The sequence below is a fragment of the Papio anubis genome, chromosome 6 (assembly GCF_008728515.1).
Source record: "Papio anubis isolate 15944 chromosome 6, Panubis1.0, whole genome shotgun sequence".
NCBI lineage: Eukaryota > Metazoa > Chordata > Mammalia > Primates > Cercopithecidae > Papio > Papio anubis.
Genome location: NC_044981.1, coordinates 166,395,546 through 166,416,087, shown reverse-complemented (window position 1 = coordinate 166,416,087; position 20,542 = coordinate 166,395,546). Strand labels below are relative to the sequence as shown.

The 20,542-nt window shown below is 40.8% G+C and overlaps 1 protein-coding gene across 5 annotated transcripts; it reads left to right on the top strand.

Moving 5' to 3' along the window:
• Positions 1 to 593: 593 nt before the first annotated feature.
• Positions 594 to 20,210, top strand: TBP (TATA-box binding protein). Of its 5 annotated transcripts, none has more exons than XM_003898420.4 (8): positions 594 to 750; positions 3,501 to 3,700; positions 8,418 to 8,845; positions 11,829 to 11,916; positions 14,214 to 14,305; positions 16,880 to 17,047; positions 18,673 to 18,767; positions 19,455 to 20,126. In XM_003898420.4, the coding sequence occupies exons 2-8, from the start codon at positions 3,647 to 3,649 to the stop codon at positions 19,532 to 19,534; spliced, it is 1,005 nt and encodes a 334-aa protein (XP_003898469.2). In that variant the 5' UTR covers positions 594 to 750; positions 3,501 to 3,646; the 3' UTR covers positions 19,535 to 20,126. The 5 variants fall into 5 exon arrangements, with proteins under 5 accessions (XP_003898469.2, XP_009204725.2, XP_017813986.2 ...); XM_009206461.4 differs by having other exon boundaries at positions 627 to 750; positions 3,498 to 3,700; positions 19,455 to 20,210; XM_017958497.3 differs by lacking the exon at positions 594 to 750 and adding an exon at positions 843 to 1,151.
• The last annotated feature ends 332 nt before the right edge of the window (positions 20,211 to 20,542 follow it).

Here is a 20,542-nt window from a genome sequence, read left to right as displayed (position 1 = left end):
TTACGCCACAATGAACTACAGAAGGGAAAATCAGTTCCCACTAAGTTCTAGTCCCACTAAGAAACAACTGCGGATAGAGCCTTGTGACCACAGTGCATGAAATGGGAGTGGCAGAACTGAATATAAATGCGTGTGTAAACACAAGCCGTTTGTTTTGCTTAGTGTTCCTTGTCATTCTACACCCTTGAAGATCAGCTAGCGTTCTTGCACAAGTAAGGAGCACGCGCTTACTGAGTGCCAAGTACTGTCAATCTCTGTCAATCTCCCGACAGCCCAACGGTAAGCACTATTATCATTATTCAATTTTACAGAAGAAACTGCGGGGGAGACGTCAGGTAACTTGCCAAAGGTAACGCCGCTAGTTGCTTTAAACCACCACCACCACCACAACAACAAAACACACACACATACACCATGTAAAAATCGATCTTTCCTACGTCCTGCAAGGGCCAATTAGAGACGGCTGTGGGACGGCGGCCCCGCCCCGGAACTCCTCAAGAGCTTTGCCCCCCTTACCTTAAGCTCCGCCCCCTATGGAAACACAGGAAGTGACCTATGCCCACACTTCGCAGGGCCTCGACCCTAGTGGGAGCAACTCGCTGAAGCCGAGGGCAGAGCTGGCGGAAGTGACATTATCAACGCGCGCCAGGAGTTCAGTGAGGTCATGCAGGTTCGCTGTGGCGGGCGTCTGGGCCGCCGGCTGTGAAACTTCGTTTCCTCTGGCCCATGGTGATCTTTGCAGTGACCCAGGTAATAGCTTGTACTCTTTTCTGAGGGTTCGGGCGGAGGCGACCACTGCATTGAGGCCTGGGGGCAATGGTGGGGAAGAGACGAGGAATTGGCGCGCGTGCAGGCCCCGCGGGGGACGTTCCTCCCTCTCGTGCTGCCGCCGTTCCGGCCTGTAACGGCCGCTCGGCCGCCGCTCCCGCCTGGTGCCCTACTCTGCTGTGTTTCGCAAGCGGCTTCCCATCGTACGATTGTGGGGTGCAGGGTACTACTGACTGGGCGGCGGCGGGCGGGACAGACAGTCCCTTGCATCGAAGACCCGAAGTTTACCCTGCCCTGTCCTGCCATCCGCCTCTTCTCCATGTTAGAAGGCAGGTTCACCCTGGTCTGTGCCCGCCGGTTTTGCTACCAACATTGAGACTTAGGTATTTTGTCAGAAGCCTGAGACAGCGGGCACGGTAGCTCTTAAGATAGAATACACACCATTTATTTACGGGGCCTCCCATCTCTCGGTTCAGGCCATCATGGTTTTCCAAATCTCTAGATAGGCTTTTCTGTGAAAAGACTGTGCTTCATTTAGTTGTACAGACACTAGAAGGCCATGCAGAATTAATTTGATTGCCTCCAAAAAATATCGGATTTGATGTTTCAATTTCCAAGAGCTGAAGATACCCAGCAAACAACTCTTTTCTGAGATAAATTAGTGCAGTAATCACCGTACGGTTTCTTCTGTAGACTTACTTGCAAAAAGTGGCCTGAAGCCACCGAAGGTCCTGGATAAATAAATCTCTAGTCATGCTTACAATGGGTTTAAATCCTGCCGTCATTATCTCTTGCCTCACCTGAAGTTCCTGAAGCTGAAGTTCCTGAAGCTGAAGTTCCTGAAGCGGAACTTCCAGCCTCCAGTTTTACTCCTCTCAAATTCATCTAGTCTTGCCAAATTAGATCTATTCATACTGCACTTCCAAAATTCCATAACTGTTATTATTGCCTATGCAGTAACATTTAAAACTCCTGATAGTATGAGCCCACCAATATGTGCTGTCTCATCTGCAGTGACCTTCTATACAGTCATACTAAGCTTGTCGCCTGCATTCTGCATGTTTTTTCAATCTGTTATCTCTTTCTGCTTGATTTCTCTTTTGTCTGAAGCCCTGATTTGTAAATTCCTACTCATCTTGTGAGACCCAAGTTAGATGATCCCTGCTTTGTGAAAACACCGCCCTCTCTTCATAGTGATTGGCTGTTAGTCTTTATTGTCTTCTCTTCCAGGGGTGTATATGGGCTCATTCATGATCACATGCTGCATTCCAGGCCTAGTGCTAGATGCAGAGATCACAAAGACATGTAGGCTTTCAAGAACTTAGCTTAGGCCATACTTGCTACTATAATACTGTGTTTTACAGTAATTATTTGCATACCCTTCATATTGAACACTTTGATGCCAGGGACTACATCTTCCTGTCTTTATATCCTCATCTGCAGCACTTTTGTTATTATAGGATAACTGTCAAAAAAAAAGTATAATTTAAAAAATGTCTTTGATATATTTATTTCCAGAAGCACAGCTTGCTTTCTTTTTTGATCTGTTTTTCAGTGATGAGTATATAGGATAGATAGTTTTTGGGGGCCTTTGGCCTTTCAAAGTGATCGTCAGAGTCTTTCATATATTAAGCAAATATCTGAGTGTCTACTTTGTACCAGCACATGCTTGAAGTGCATATGCCTGAAGGGTCTTTGGACGTATAATTTGTAACTTTGAGACCTCTTAAGTTCTATGTGAGAATATGTTATTATAAACTCATTTCAGATGTGTAGTGAGTAAAGCGATGACGATTTAAGAATAGTCAGATAACAGGCACAGTTTGCATTATTGTGTTCTAAAGAGGTAAGATTATTACATTTATAAAAATTCAGAGCTTTATCTTTGTGCAGCTTTTTTTTTTTTTTTTTACAGTTTCATTACAGTAGGAGCTTGATAGATGATCACTCTGAAGTATATTGGATTGAATTTAATATTTACTTAATTTTTTGCCCAAGACATTGTAGAGGATGTAAAATTGGGATATTTAAAGATCTGAGCTTTGCCTAACAGTGCTTTGTATACAGTGCTTAATAAATATTCTGCTCTGATATTACAGTTTGCTTAGGAATTAGTTTTCTGTAGGTGTTTTTCCTCAAAAGTTTTTTTTTTTTTTTTTTTTTTTTGAGACGGAGTCTCACTCTGTCACCCAGGCTGGAGTGCAGTGGCAGGATCTCAGCTCACTGCAAGCTCCGCCTCCCAGGTTCACGCCATTCTCCTGCCTCAGCCTCCCGAGTAGCTGGGACTACAGGTGCCTGCCACCTCGCCCGGCTAGTTTTTTGTGTTTTTTTAGTAGAGACGGGGTTTCACCGGGTTAGCCAGGATGGTCTTGATCTCCTGACCTCGTGATCCGCCTGTCTCGGCCTCCCAAAGTGCTGGGATTACAGGCTTGAGCCACCGTGCCCGGCCTCCTCAAAAGTTTTTAATGCTAGTTATGACAGCTTGATTTTGAGCATTATCTGAGTATTTAAACGTGTAACAAAATGATTTTGGTTTTGTTGGTGATTTTACATGCAATCGCCGGAAACCTGGAAGGAATAAGACTTTGGGATTATAAGGTAAAAACAAATGTATTCCAGAATAGCTTCATTGGTTTTCATGTTTGTGTTTTGTATAGCCATGGAACTGGCTTATAGGACTGTATAGGTTACCTGGATCCTTAAATTAAACTTCAGACTTTTTTCCAAAGCAGCATCACTGTTTCTTGGTGTCAAGATAACCCAAGGAATTGAGGAAGTTGCTGAGAAGAGTGTGCTGGAGATGCTGTAGGAAAAAACTGAATGGTGAGACGAGTTCCAGCCCAAGGGTTTCTGGTTTGCCAAGAAGAAAGTGAACATCATGGATCAGAACAACAGCCTGCCACCTTACGCTCAGGGCTTGGCCTCCCCTCAGGTAATACAGCAGGAGGGAGAGAATAGGGAGGGCGGAAATCTGAACTGCAAGAGATGGTATCAAAAGGCAAGGACGGGCATTTAATGATCTGTTTTTGAAAATGATTTAATATATTTTTTAAGCCTGATTTTGTTGAGATGTTCTATTAGGTTTTGAATGGGCACAATAGTGTTTATTTGGGGAGTCTGTTTGGAAGTTGTATATCTATAAAACACCTAATCTTTTGATAAACACTTATGAGAATGTTCCAAATAATTATATAGGATCTTTGATTTTGAAAATCACCCTCACCAAATTATTTTCTAGTTTTATTTTTCCCCTTCTACATTTCAAGCTCTCAACCACCCATCTACGATAAAAATGTTTCAGGCTGGGTGCGGTGGCTCACGCCTATAATCCCAGCACTTTGGGAGGCCAAGGTGGGCGGATCACCTGAGGTCAGGAGTTCGAGACCAGCCTAGCCAACATGGCGAAACCATCTGTACTAAATATACAGAAATTAACCAGGCATGGTGGTGGGTGCCTGTAATCCCAACTACTTGGGAGGCTGAGGCAGGGAGAATTGCTTGAACCCGGGAGGTGGAGGTTGCAGTGAGCAGAGATCGTGCCAGTGCACTCCAGCCTGGGGGACAGAGCAAGACTAGACTCTGTCTCAAAAACAAAAACAAAAACAAAAACAAAAAACCAATAATTTCTGTTGAAGTAATTTACATACAAAAAACACATTTTAAGTGTCTGTTTTGATAATTATATATACATGTATAAGTTACAGAACATTTCAATTATCTTAAAAAGTCCCTTCTTCCCTCTTCCCCTTTATAGTCACTCTGTTGGCCCCAGGTAACTACTGAATCTGCTTTTCAATGCTGAAGATTAGTTTTGTCTATTCTAGAATTTCATATAGATGGACTCATACAGTGTGTGCTTTTTTGTGTATGTCTGACTTCTTAGCCCGGTGTACTGTTTGTATATCAGTAGTTAATCCATTGTATAGCTAAGTATCACTCCATTGTTTGGATGTTCCACGGTTCATCCATTCTCTAGTTGCTCACATTTGGGGTCTTTCCAGTTTGGAGCTATTATGGATAAAAGCACTATAAACATTTGTGTAGACTTTGAATGTACTGTTTTTACTTCTCATAGATAAATACTTAGGAGTAGGATTGCTAGGTCTTATATCAGTGTATGTATAACTTTATAAGAAACTGCCAAACTGTTTTCTGAAGTGGCTGTATTGTTTCGCAGCATAAGAGATTTAAGTTGCCCCACATCCTCACCAGCGCTTTGTGTTGTCAATCTTTTTACTTTTACTCTAGTGATTGCTTAGTTGTATTTTACTGTGGTTTTGATTTTTATTTGCCTGATTACTAATGTTTCTGAGCACCTTGGCAAGTGCTTGTCAGCCACTCATACACAGGCCCGCCTTACTTTACTGCAGTTGACTTTACTGCATGTTTGACAAATTGAAGGTTGTGATAAACCTGTACCCAGTGAGTCTGTTGGCGTTATTTTTCCAACAGTGTGTACTTGGGGTTAGATTTTGGTTCAAACTTTTTATTATTATCTGTTATTGTTACCAAACTTTCTCTTTTTTTTTTTTTTTTTTTGTTTTTTTGCAGTCACTCTGTTTCCCAGGCTGGATTGCAGTGGTGCAGCCTCGGCTCACTGCAACCTCCATCTCCCCTGTTCAAGCGATTCTCCTGCCTTAGCCTCCTGAGTAGCTGGAATTATAGGCATGTGCCACCAAACCCAGCTAAATTTTGTATTTTTAGTGGAGAAGGAGCTTCACCATGTTGGCTAGGCTGTTCTCAAACTACTGGCTACAAGTGATCCATCCGCCTTGGCCTCCCAAAGGGTTGGGATTACAAGCATGAGCTACTGAGCCCAGTCAAACCTTTTCATTATTATCTGTTACTGTGATCAGTGATCTTTGATATTACTATTGTAATTATTATTGAATGCCATAAACTGCACCCGTATAATATAGGAACTTAATAAATATCTACAATCTGACCAGCCATTCCCCCATCTCTCTGTCTCTCTCTCTCCTTGGTCTTCCCTATTCCTTGAGACACAACAGTATGGGGAAATTAGGCTAATTAATAACCTTACAGTGATGTTTCATTAAGTGTTCAGATGAAGGGAAGAGCTGCATATCTCTCATTTTAAACCAAAAGCTAGAAATGATTATGCTTAATGAAGAAGGCATGTTGAAAGCTGAGACAGGCTAAAAGCTAGGCCTCTTGCACCAAATAGTTAGCCAAGTTGTAAATGCAAGGGAAAAGTTCTTAAAGGAAATTAGAAGTGCTACTCCTTCTAATTTAACCCACAAATGATAAGAAAGCAAAACAGCCTTATTGCTTATATGGAGAAAGTTTGCCTGGTCTGGATAGAAGATCATGCTACCCACAACATCCCCTTAAGCCAAAGTGTAATCCAGAGCAAGGCCTTGACTCTCTTCAGTTCTGTAAAGGCTGAGAGAGGAGAGAAAGCTGTAGAAGAAAATTTTGAAACTAGCAGAGGTTTATTCATGAGCTTTAAGGAGAGAAGCCTTCTCCACAACATAAGAATACAACATGAAGCAGCAAGTTATCTGGAAGATCTAGCCGAGATTATTGATGAAGGTGACTATACTAAATAACAGATTTTTAATGTAGATGAAACAGCCTTCTACTGGAAGAAGATGCTACCTAGGACTTTTATAGCTAGAGAGGAGAAGTCAGTGCCTAGCTTCAAAGCTTCAGAGGATTGGCTGACTGTAGTTAGGGGCTAATATAGCTGGTGACTTTAAGTTAAAGCCAATGCTCATTTACTGTTCTAAAATCATAGGGCCCTTAAGAATTACGCTAAATCTACTCTGCCTGTTCTCAGCACACAGAACAACAAAACCTGATGAGACCACATCGTTTACAGCATGGTTTACTGAATATTTTAAGCTCTTTGAGATCTACTGCTCAGAAAAAAAGATTGATTTCAAAATGTTACTCACTGACAGTGTGACTAGTTGTTCACAAGCTCTGATGGAGAAGAACAAGGAGATTAATATTGTTTTCATGCCTGCTTAAATAATATATCCATTCTTTAGCCCATGGATCAAGGAGTAATTTCAACTTTCAATTCTTACTATTTAAGAAATAGAGCAGGGCATGGTGGCTCATGCTTGTAATCTCAGTACTTTGGGAGGCCAAGGTGGAAGGATCACTCAAAGGCAGGAGTTCGAGACCAACCTGGATAACAAAACAAGTCCCTGTTGCTACAAAAAAAAAAAAAATTAAAAATTAGCTGGTCGTGGTGGCATGTGCCTGTAGTCCCAACTACGTGGGAGGCTGAGGCAGGAGGATCACTTGAGTCCAGAAGTTAAAAGCTACAATGGAGACCCTGTCTCAAAGAAAGGAAGCAGGGAGGGGCATATGCTGTAGCTGCCGTAGATAGTGATTCCTCTGATGGATCTGGGCAAAGTGAATTGAAAACCTTCTGGAAAAGATTCACCATTCTAGATGCCATTAAGAACGTTTGTGATTCATGGGAGGAGGTTAAAATATCAACATGAATAAGAGTTTGGAAGAAGTTGATTCCAACCCTCGTGGATGACTTTGAAAGGTTCTAGACTTCAGTGGTAGAAGTTACTGCAGGTGTAGTGGAAATAGCAAGTGAACTAGAATTAGAAGTGAATCTTGAAGATATGACTGAATTGCTGCAATTTTTTGATAAAACCTGAACAGATGAGGAGTTGCTTCTTGTGGATGAACAAAGAAAGTGGTTTCTTGAGTTGGAATTGACTCCTGGTGAACTGATGACTGTAGAATATTCATTCCATAAATGTAGTTGATAAAGCAGCAGCAGCGTTTGAGAGGGTTGACTCCAATTTTGAACCACGTTCCAGTGTGGGTAAAACGCTGTCAAACAGCGTCGTATGCTACAGAGACACCTTCAGTGAAAGGAAGAGTCAGTCCTTGTGGCGAGGTTCGTCAGTCTTATTTTAAGAAATTGCCACAGCTACCACCCTGATCAGTCAGCAGCTGTCAGCATCGAGGCAAGACCCTCTATCAGCAAAAAGATTACGATTTGCTGCAGGCTCACAGGATTGTTAGCATTTTTAGCAATAAAGCGTTTTTAAATTAAGGTATATACATATTATTAGACATAATGCTATTGCACACTTAATAGACTATAGTGTAAACATAATTTTTGTAGACACTGGGAACCCAAAAAATTCATGCTGCTTGCTTCATTGAGATGGTCTGGAACCTAACCCATAGTATCTCCGAGGTATGCCTGTATCTTCATTTGTAATATGCCCTTCACATCTTTTGCCCTTTTTCATTATTTTATTTGTTGATCTTCTTTTATGGAGTTGTCAGAGCTCTTTATTATTCTGTTTACCAGTCCTTTCTCAGATGTATGTATTATAGGTATTTTTTTCCCAGTCTGTGGCCTGCCTTTTAATTTTCTCCATGGTGTCTTTCAAAGAACAGAAGTTTTTAATTTTTCCAAAGTTCAGTTTATCCATTTTTCTTCATGTTTATCCACTGTGTGGTATTAAAGAAGAAAGCAATGTGTGTAAGAATAGCTGGTTCTTCCGTAATTAAAGTTTAATAACCCCATTATTCTCAGAAGGCGTCTGTCTTTGCACATCTCACCTGCTGTTCCACCAAGAAACTTCCACAAACACTCAGCAGCAGCCAGCCTAACCTGTTTTTCTCCTTGCTTTCCACAGGGTGCCATGACTCCCGGAATCCCTATCTTTAGTCCAATGATGCCTTATGGCACTGGACTGACCCCACAGCCTATTCAGAACACCAATAGTCTGTCTATTTTGGAAGAGCAACAAAGGCAGCAGCAGCAACAACAGCAGCAGCAGCAGCAGCAGCAACAGCAACAGCAGCAGCAGCAGCAGCAGCAGCAGCAGCAGCAGCAGCAGCAGCAGCAACAGGCAGTGGCCACTGCAGCCGTTCAGCAGTCAGCATCCCAGCAGACAACACAGGGAACCTCAGGCCAGGCACCACAGCTCTTCCACTCACAGACTCTCACAACTGCACCCTTGCCGGGCACCACTCCACTGTATCCCTCCCCCCTGACCCCCATGACCCCCATCACTCCTGCCACTCCAGCTTCAGAGAGTTCTGGGATTGTACCGCAGCTGCAGTGAGTACTTGGTGTTTTATGTTTCCTCCCACTTAGGAGTCCCTGTGAGTTGTGTTCCTGCTCTGTTCTCTGATGGATCCTTTTATTAAGGGAGGGAATGGCGCTAACAGCAATTGTGTATCAAAATTTGCTTTATCTCACACTTGGGAAAGGGAAGCAAAGCCATCTTAGTGCCCCCAGTAAAAGGTTCTTAACAGGTTTAGAAATGTGGTCATTTGTGTTTATATACCTGAGCCGATAAAATTTAATCTGATTTTCACTGTCATTATTATTATATTATAGACATTTCCCTGTATCTGATATCGCCAAATCACAATGTTATATAGTCTCTTTCCCTTATGCTATTTTAGGTCTTTAGTCACAGTATCAGTATAATTTTTGGCAGTTCTTGTTTTTTATTTTTACTGTGGGGACTGCATATGAATCTTTGAAGGTCTATGTCCTTCCCACAAAATGAGGATGACTGTTCTTGTCCTAAATGGATTTTTCTACCTAAGTGAAGTGGGTTCTATATGTAACAGGGTAGTAGGGATAGGAAATAATTTCATCTTCCTGAAAAAACAGCAAATATTTCCAAATAATCCCAGTCAATAAGAAGCGTGCAGCTTTTCATGTTAGAAAGCTTATGACCAAATTAAAAGGTTACTTGCAGTCTCTGCATCTCCTCAGTTTTCTTGTACAGATACCTTCCTCCTTCATACTCCCTTTAGATGTAGTATTTCCTATTTGCATTTATTCACCTTGTTACATATATGGTGGTTGTTTTTAAGCTATCTCTGATCATTTTTGGAACTTAGTGGTGTGTAATCGTGGATGCTGACTTTTACCCAAAGACCTAAATCTTGCCTCCACAATTTTGTTTGACCACACACACAATTTTAAAAACAAAGTGATTTTAGAGACAGCCCTTTTTAGCTCACCCTTGTCTGTACCGCTCCCTTGTGTCCAGCATGCTTGTCGGACTCCCAAGAAAATTTAAGTTTGCATTTCTGATTTAAATAATAAAGTATAAACAGTACAGTCAGGTGTTTGTTTCTTGCCGTGCCTTTGTTGTTCTGATACTCCCGAGAGCATCCAGTCATCCACGTTCCTGAACTGCTGCTCTCTACTAAGAACCCTCCTGCGTGGTAATTCAGTGCCCTCTCAGTCTTGTAGGCTTAAGAGGGATTAAGGCAAATATTTATTTAATTAATGAAAACATATAAGAATACATACAACAATTATGTGATGAAAGTTGTGATAGATGTACTAAAATCTACTTGATATAGTTCATCAGTGGACAAATGCTAAAGGCAGGTGTGTATACAACGGTGATTGGAAGGAAAGAGATGATATGGAAATGAAAACATTGTGTGGATCAACCTAATTGGCTTTACGGTTGTGTATCATAGACTGCCATTCTCTTTTGAACAAAATTATGGGCCATCAAGTTTTCAAAAGTATTGCATTTTGACAGTATAAGAAAAAGAACCAGAAGCAACAGTGAGCTATAACCTATTGTATTTGAACCTATGTATTTGAAATCTGGACTCCATATTCTTGGGATGGTGATTTCCAGGTCCATGCAAGACAGTTGTTGTGCAGTTAATTGCATTCAAAGGACATTGCCCGTTTCAAGTATATGTGCTTTATTTATTTATTTAAGACGGAGTCTCACTCTGTTGCCCAGGTTGGAGTGCAGTGGTGTGATCTCGACTCACTGCAAGCTCCACCTCCTGGGTTCACGCCATTCTCCTGCCTCAGCCTCCTGAGTAGCTGGGACGACAGGCGCCCGCCACCACGCCCGGCTAATTTTTTTGTATTTTTAGTAGAGACGGAGTTTCACTGTGTTAGCTAGGATGGTCTCGATCTCCTGATCTCATGATCTGCCCGCCTCGGCCTCCCAAAGTGCTGGGATTACAGGCGTGAGCCACTGTGCCTGGCCAAGTATATATACTTTCATAAGCAGAAAAAATGTATAATGAAAATGTAGGTTTGTTGTTTAAATTTTTATTAAAATTTCTAATAGAGTTGCTTTTAGTATATCTTTATCCTTGTATAAGTTATTCATTAAGTGATTTAAGAACACTGAGAAATGTAAAGGGTCAGTGGACCCAGATGGCTCCGTTTATCCTTATTTACTGAGAAAGAATTAGAAGAGAAAGCAGGGTTTTGCTTTTTTTTTTTTTTTTTTTTTTTTTTTTGCTAAAGACACTTAGCTGTTGTCTTTCAAAAGATACTTACTTTGAGAGAACTCATTTTCATAATAAATAGTGACTTAGGTTTGCCAGGCGCGGTGGCTCACACCTGTAATCCCAGCACTTTGGGAGGCCGAGGTGGGCAGATCATGAGGTCAGGAGATCGAGACTATCCTGGCTAACATGGTGAAACCCCATCTCTACTAAAAATACAAAAAATTAGCCAGGCATGGTGGCACACGCCTGTAGTCCCAGCTACTCGGGAGACTGAGGCAGGAGAATGGCGTGAACCCGGGAGGTGGAGCTTTCAGTGAGCTGAGATTGCACCATTGCACTCCAGCCTGGGCGACAGAGCGAGACTCCGTCTCAAAAAAAAAAAAAAAAAGAAAAAAAGTGACTTAGGAGTAGGGTGGTGGTGGTGATGGCTTTTTAGAGCTCACAGGTGAGAAATGAGTTTGTCTGTGAGAAGGCTAAGGGCATGGCTCTGGAGACAGACTCAAATCCTGGCTCTTCCACTTGGGAGCCATGTGCATCCTGAGGAAGTTGCACTACCTTTAAGCCTCAGCTTATTTATCCGAATGTGGGAATACTGGTAGCTTCTACCACAGTGCATTGTAAGTATTAAATGGAATAATCTATATAAAATGCTCAACATGTGCATGATACTTGTTAAACAATAAATGTGAGCAATTTTAAAAAATTAAAGCTTGGTTGAAATAATCAGATGTCTGCATAATTTCTAACACCTCATCCAGTGAAGGTTAAGTAATTTAAATAGTCATGTTTTCTTTTCAAATTTCTTACAGAAATATTGTATCCACAGTGAATCTTGGTTGTAAACTTGACCTAAAGACCATTGCACTTCGTGCCCGAAATGCCGAATATAATCCCAAGGTTAGATCTATTTTAATGTATTTCTTTTTTTTTTCTTTTTTGTCTTCTCTGTCATGTCTCTATGTTTTAATGTATTTCACGCTATGTAACAAATGTCTGTAGATCAGTCTAGGCACAGTGGCTAATGCCTGTAATCCCAGCAGTTTGAGAGGCTGAGGAGGGAGAATTGCTTGAGCCTAGGACTTCAAGACCAGCCCAGGCAACATGGCAAGACCCTGTCTCTTAAAAAAAAAAAAGAAAAATCGGCTGGGCTTGGTGGCTTACACCTGTAATCCCAGCACTTTGGGAGGCCGAGGTGTGCGGATCACCTGAGGTCAGGAGTTCAAGACCGTCCTGGCTAACATAGTGAAACCCTGTCTCTACTAAAAAGACAAAAATTTGCTGGGAGTGGTGGCTTGTGCCTGTAATCCCAACTACTTGGGAGGTTGAGGCAGGAGAATCACTTGAACCTGGGAGGCAGAGGTTGCGAGCGGAGATCGCGCCATTGCATTCCAGCCTGGAAACAGAGCAAGACTCCATCTCAAAAAAAAAAATCTGTATATCAAAGAGTTTGTGTTATGCTTATTCCTTGACACCAACAAAATGAAGATCTAAAGTAAAATGTGCATTGTTTTGTATCTTTTATTGAGTGTCTGTGATATAAGAATCCCTGGGAATACAGCAGTCTATAAAACAAGCTAAGTTACATATATATTGTATTGGGATCATGTGAAGAATTTTGTGTATGTATAGGGATGATGTTTGCCAGCTGTAGTAGGCAAAGTAATTTGGATAAACATTAGCTGGGTTGAGAGAAGTGTTAGTAATGGACTTAGGGTGCATTTAAAAATCCCTGAAACATAACGCCTAAGATCTGAAAGATAGCTAAGCTAGGGGTCTGAAAATCTCCTTTTAACCACTCATAATGAGTCTGTATGACATGTAGCATTTTAAGAATTAATCTTTCATCTATTATAATCATATTTAGTTGAATACATAATTTTATTACTTTATAATCTTAAGTGAAGTGATACTTAACCAATAGAAATAGTAGAGGAAATTCTGGAAATGCAAAATAGCTAGGCTTTTCCTGGGACTTAGATAAACTACTATATACTGCTAGCTTTTTTAGATGTTGATAAAAACACAGGGAAGACATAGAGCAGTTTTTAAACTAAAATTGTTAAAAGCCAGGCACAGTGACTCAGACCTGTAATCCCAGCACTTTGGGAGGCCAAAGTGGGAGGATCGCTTGAGGCCAAGAGTTCGAGACAAGCCTGGGCAACATAACAAGACCTCGTTTCATCAGAAAATTTAAAAAATTATCTGGGGTTGGTGGCACACACCTATAATCCCAGCTACTTGGGAGGCCAAGACAGGAGGATCTCTTGAACTCAGGAATTCGAGGCTGCAGTGAGCCATGATCGTACCACTGCACTCCAGTCTGGGCAACAAAGTGAGACTCTGTCTCTAAAAACAAAAATTAATAAAATAAAAAAATAAAATTGTTAAAGCAATCTAGTTTGTCAGAGTCATCTCAATTAGAAATACATAGGTTTTTATTGTATAATTAAATACAATGTATTAAAATATTTAAGTTGTTTCAAAGTAATTACTTGCTTCTTATCATGTACCTAATAACTGAGGCCATTAATTCAACCCAGAGTTGAAATATTTTCCCCATGAGTTACCATCTTAGCAAGAAAATTTTCTGAAAGAATTAACGTGTTTCAAGCAAAAAGGCAGAAAATAAAAGTTAAAACTGTGTTTTTTTCCTAATTTGCATTTATATGTGTTTAATACATTAATATTGTTTCTAAAGGCCAATTGGAAGCAGGATTTTACTTCATTACATATTGGTATGCTTGTAATCTGATTTATTAATTCCATTAAGGTAGAAAACGTTTATTGGTTTATTTGCCTGAAAATTCATATTAATAAAACAAAATTTATCATTAGAGAAGCTATAGTCATGATAAGCAGCAAATATAAAGTAGAAACAGAGGCACTGGTATTTATTGAGAACATAACCAAATTTTGCAAACATTTCTCTTGGTGGAATGCTCATGTGAAAGAACATACAGATCTTGGTATAACTTTGTCACAATTGATTATTTTCTGCTCCTTATGCAAAGGAATATTTGTTACATGTGGTGTATGCAAATCCTTTACAGATATGCAGAAATACAGGACAAATATTTCGACAACTAGATGTACTGTGTCCTTCCTACCAGTTGTGATTTTTTGGTCAATGTGTAGTTCTCCTAACAAAAGTGAGCAGTTTGGCATGACCTCACTAATGATTCTCTCTATTTTAGCGGTTTGCTGCAGTAATCATGAGGATAAGAGAGCCACGAACCACGGCACTGATTTTCAGTTCTGGGAAAATGGTGTGCACAGGAGCCAAGAGGTAGCCGTAAGAAATTCATTCTTCTGGTTTATGGGTTGTGAATGAGTTTTTAGGTTATTAGGTTAGCACATTAACATGTTATTACTGCTTTCTTATTAAAATGGTTGATTCTATTAATTGTAGATACCAGTGATTTCATTTTCTTAAAAATTAGATATGGACAGGTATGGTATCTCACACCTATAATCCCAGGAAGCCAAGGCGGGCAAATCACTTGAGGCCAGGAGTTCAAGACCAGCCTGACCAACATGGTGAAACTCCATCTCTACTAAAAATACAAAAATTAGCCAGGCGTGGTAGTGGATGTCTGTAGTCCCAGCTGCTTGGGATGCTGAAACACGAGAATCGCTTAAATCTGGGAGGCGGAGGTTGCAGTGAGCTGAGATCATGCCACTGCACTCCAGCCTGGGAGACAGAACAAGACTCTGTCTTCAGAAAAAAAAAATAAAATAAAATTAGGTAAGATGTAATACAACATCAGAACTATTAATAAAATTCCCTTTATGTGAAAAATGTTGTAAATAACACAAATACATCTTGAAATGGAAGAAAAAATTGGTCAGGCATTAGAACACTTCTAAGCTAATGGTGTAAGGGCTTTGCAAACCTTACTGGGCCGGGCAGCATGACAGCACCACATGTGTTGACTGCAGAAGCCTGCCATCTCACTGGAACTAGCGTTCATTATGAGCGTTTGAGTTGTGCAGATCCTAAGGAATGCACCCCTGTTATAAAATGTCATTGCCTGTATTCTGCATCTGAAGTGATCCTGTCGGAAGGTTAGTGCTCTGGGACCCTGACTGTTCTAAACAGAACTCATATACCTGATAGAAGTCAAAAACTGGGGGGAAAATTAGTGACATTAGCTTCATAAATGAACTGAACAAATGAACTAAAACTTTTTAAATGAAAGCGTATTAAATGTACTTGGAGGTGTCAACACATAGAAGGGGGCTGTGGATATTTTTGCTTATTCTGAAGTTCGAAATTGTCTTTCAGTGAGGGGAATGTCATTGGTGTGGACATTCTGGCTCCTGGTCTCCAAGGCTTTTCAGAATTCAGGACAAGGATCTGTTCTTGCCTTTCACTTCCCCTTGGCCACAACATGCAGTAGTAACCTCTTTAATTAAGAGCCTTTTTGTTTGCTTGTTTTCCCCTGCATGGAATATCAGAAACTTGTGGTTTATCAAGGCAAGCTTTTCATGCAGCATTTAGTCTTTTTGTCCCAGAGCATCTGAAAACTGAATATTGTATATCTAGTTGGATGACTGTTTCATCAAGACAAGAAACCACCAGTAAATTTACCTGAAAATTAAAAGCATAGCATATATATATATGCGTGATTTTTGTTCTTCCTGATCCCCTGCACCTGATAGTCTTTTTATGGTAATATTTTCACATTCTTTTTGTTGTTGTTGTTGTTGTTGTTGTTTTTGAGACAGTCTTGCTCTGTGCCCAGGCTGGAGTGCAGTGGCGCAATCTGGGCTCACTGCAAGCTCTGCCTCCCAGGTTCACGCCATTCTCTTGCCTCAGCCTCCCAAGTAGCTGGGACTACAGGTGCCTGCCACCATGCCTGGCTAATTTTTGTATGTTTAGTAGAGACGGGGTTTCACTGTGTTAGCCAGGATGGTCTCGATCTCCTGACCTCGTGATCCACCCACCTTGGCCTCCAAAGTGTTGGGATTACAGGTATGAGCCACTGCGCCCGGCCGGCCTTCCTTCTTTTCTTTTCTGTCTTATTTTCTTTTTTTTTTTTTCCTGTTCTCTTCTCTCCTCTCCTCTCCTCTCCTCTTTCTTTCTTTCCTTTTTTTTTTTTTTTTTGTTGACGGAGTCGCCCAGGCTGGAGGGCAGTGGCACAATCTTGGCTCACTGCAACCTCTACCTCTCAGGTTCAAGTGATTCTCCTGCCTCAGCCTCCCAAGTAGCTGGGATTACAGGTGCCTGCCACCACACCCGGCTAATTTTAGTAGAGATAGAGTTTCACCATGTTGACCAAGCTGGTCTCGAACCCTTGACCTCAGGTGATCTACCTGCCTTGGCCTCCCAAAGTGCTTGGGATTACAGGTGTGAGCCAGCATGCCTGGCCCACATTCTGCTTTTCTTATGTAAGCTCTGAACTGCCTCAACAAATGACATCATAGGAATGTCTATTCATGATGAGTCTTGGTATAAAAGAGAATAGAATTAGTGAATACATTGTTCAATAATAAATCTCATCAACATTTTCTGATCAATATGAAGTTTGTTAGTTTCCCTCTCAGTAGAAATGCATGGGCTAAAACATAGAAATAGTGATGATTGATGATGGTAATAATTCACATCCATAAAATCTAGGGCTACAATAATTTGGCAGATTGAAAGGTCATTTTGGCAGACCTACAGTTTTCTGTCAAGGATCCAGGAATACTTTATAAGGAAATTGTGAATGTCTGTCAGTCTTTTCTCCTATTGCAAGGGGGCTGACCAGTTTACACTTTATTAGTTTCCTGTTTAGGACTTTTTATAAGTTATTAGTCTAAATAAATATTTTAGCTGAGTCTGAGTATGAATAACTCACTTTTTTCCTTTCCCTAGTGAAGAACAGTCCAGACTGGCAGCAAGAAAATATGCTAGAGTTGTACAGAAGTTGGGTTTTCCAGCTAAGTTCTTGGACTTCAAGATTCAGAACATGGTGGGGAGCTGTGATGTGAAGTTTCCTATAAGGTTAGAAGGTCTTGTGCTCACCCATCAACAGTTTAGTAGGTAAGTCTGAAATGTATTATGATTGCTTTTGGCAACAATTCATTTATAATCTAAACATTGTTCAGAATAAAACACATGTAAAATATTCAGTATGTGAGAACAGTTGACATGGTTATAATTGTATGTATTCTTGCATTGTCTTCTTGATGTTCTCAGTGACATTTATCACTCTCACCAGCCTCTGCTTCCCTTGTCACTTAGCAGTACCCATAACTCCCCTTTACTGGACTGAATTTGATTCTGCTTCTGTATGTTTTATCATTTGATTGCTGAATACACTTGGAATGCATGAATTTAACCTAACCTCTTGTATCAATTTTTTTTTTTCCCAGTTTGGATCTTCTCTTTTAGTCAACATTGTGTCAGATCTGCCAGCAAAGTGTGAAGTTGAGCCGTAGGAACAACTTTCTAATTATCTTCCCTGCTACTTGCAGGTGAAGACTCACAGGCAGGCAGCCCTGCCCACCTCACAGCCTCATCTCATGGTCTTCTGGTGTCTGTTCACAGGCACACTAGTTCTGTGTGCCCCTTGGGCTCACTTGGTTCCTCCTGCCATGGGCCTGTGCACTTGCAGCTTTTACGCCTAGTACACTCATTTCCCTTTTCACCTAGGAAGCTCCCACTTGAGTTCCATATGTCTACCCATTCCACTCTTCCTCAGAGAAGCCTGTCCTGAATTTTGTCTTAGGTCAGACACACAGAAACAGAGGCATCCTGTTTTCAGTCTCTCTGAACTAAGAAAAATGAGATTACTAGGCTTAGAAGAATATGTACCAGGCCTGGCCTGGTGGCTCAAGCCTGTAATCCAAGCACTTTGGGAGGTCGAGGCAGGTGGATCACTTGACTTCATGAGTTCAAGACCAGCCTGGCCAACATGGTAAAACCCCGTCTCTACTAAAAATACAAAAATTAGCTGGACGTGGTGGTGCACGCCTGTAATCCCAGCTACATGGAAGGCTGAGGCAGGACAGTCACTCGAATCCAGGAGGCGGAGGTTGTAGTGAGCCAAGATCGTGCTACTGCACTCCAGCCTGGGCAACAGAGCAAGACTCCGTCTCAAAAAAAAAAAAAAAAAAAAAAAATTACACACACACACACCCCCCTCAATAGTCCATTCAGTCAAACAGCTCAATCAGGTATAGGTTAATTCTCAGGTTAGTATATCAGAGTGTTTGAATTTCCTGAACACAATTGACAGCTAGAGAATATTTCAATTTAAGGAGGTGAGATTTGATTAAAAGTTACAGTATCAGATCTTAGAAGTAAATGATTATTAGGTATATAATAGTAATTATTAGGACTGTAAAAGTAGGTGATTATTATCAGAGACTGCAGACGTAACTGCAGGGCTCTTTTTCTTAAATCAGAAAATCCAGATTCAGTAGAAATAGGGTAAAGCGATAGGAGGACAAATAGCCTCCCGTCCAATGGTTATCAACTGATGACTAAAAGTTGGCCTCACTTGCTTTGATTATTCTATCCTTTGATGCTGCTTGAAGAACTGTGCTTTACCTCTTGACTAGTTTGCTTGTTTATTCAGTATTTTTCCTTGTACAGGTTCTCATTTTATTTAAAAGCACGCAAAGCTCTTAATTTCTAAACTGTTTTTGCAATTTTCCTTCCAGTTATGAGCCAGAGTTATTTCCTGGTTTAATCTACAGAATGATCAAACCCAGAATTGTTCTCCTTATTTTTGTTTCTGGAAAAGTCGTATTAACAGGTAAGTTGTAACAGGAAGTAGTATCTGAATGTTTGTGTTTCGATTATGGCATTTTCTCAGTGCTGAAAAGAAATTTCAGTGTTGGGACAGTGGGCTAGCTTCTTGCACAAAGGCCTCCCACCCAAGTCTTATGAGAAACGTGCCCACTAAAGGCACAGTGAGAGCAGGGAAGTCTGACCACAGCCCTGCAAGCAGGTTTCCATTTACAGTGAGGAGGTGAGCACTGCATTGAATAGAAGATGGTGTTTTCACTTGGAATTAGTTATCTGAAGCTTTACGATTCTTCAGCAATATGATTATGTGACAAGAAAGGAAGATTCAGAAAAGAGCTTAGTTGAAGGCAGCAATTGGGAGAAAAAGATTCGGTTGTTATTGCCGTCCTGCTTAGTTTAGGGCCTGGTTCAGGACCAGGAGAGAAGTGTGAACACATGCCTCTTGAGCTATAGAATGGACGCGAGATGCTGGAGTCACTAAGATGATTTTTTAAAAGTATTGTTTATAAACAAAAATAAAACATTGGGGGGTGACAGGGGGTTCTACCATTACTGTTTTCATGCCTGTGCCTTAATCTGACTGGGTATGGTGAGAATTGTGCTTGCAGCTTTAAGGTAATAATAATTTTACCTTCTTAATATGTTAAGAAGTGCCATTTCGGTCTCTTATCTCTACTTCAACTTGTCGTCTTAGGTGCTAAAGTCAGAGCAGAAATTTATGAAGCATTTGAAAACATCTACCCTATTCTAAAGGGATTCAGGAAGACGACGTAATGGCTGTCATGTACCCTTGCCTCCCCCACCCACTTTTTTTTTTTTTTTTAACAAATCAGTTTGTTTTGGTACCTTTAACTGGTGGTGGTGTGAGAAGATGGATGTTGAGTTGCAGGTTGCGGCACCAGGTGATGCCCTTCTGTAAGTGCCCACTGCGGAATGCCGGGAAGGGGCATTATTTGTGCACTGAGAACACCGCGCAGCGTGACTGTGAGTTGCTCATACTGTGCTGCTATCTGGGCAGCGCTGCCCATTTATTTATATGTAGATTTTAAACACTGCTGTTGACAAGTTGGTTTGAGGGAGAAAACTCTAAGAGTGAAAGCCACCTCTACAATTGATTGGACTTTTTAATTTTAATGATTTTCCCCATGAACCACAGTTTTTATATTTCTACCAGAAAAGTAAAAATCTTTTTTAAAAGTGTTGTTTTTCTAATTTGTAACTCCTAGGGGTTATTTCTGTGCCAGACACATTCCGCCTCTCCAGTATTGCAGGACAGAATACATGTGTTAATGAAAATGAATGGCTGTACATATTTTTTCTTTCTTCAGAGTACTCTGTACAATAAATGCAGTTTATAAAAGTGTTAGATTGTTGTTATGATACCTTGTAAGAGTCATGTGATCATACTGTTTTCTAAAAAGTTGTATTTTAGATATAATGCCTGAAACCATTTTGGTGTCTGCTTGTTTGTTTCAGTCAATATTTCATTACATGCTTCAGTGAAAGCAAATTAATGATCAGAACTCACAGTTGCTCAGGAAACGTGTATTTATTACCTTCTATATATTGAGCAACTCCTGTTTTCTAGGCACTTTCCCTGTGGTGCCTGGAATCCTCCCGGAGCTGCAGTCGGGTTTTGTTCCTCTGTTGGAGACAATGGCCCCGCTGAGGGGCTCGGCTGAGGTCACACAGTTAGTAAGTGGTAAAAATTAGTGGGTCCTTCAGGTGTAGAAGCTGATGCCCTCTCCACAGGCTGCCAACTCTCTGCAGTAACTTTTTTTT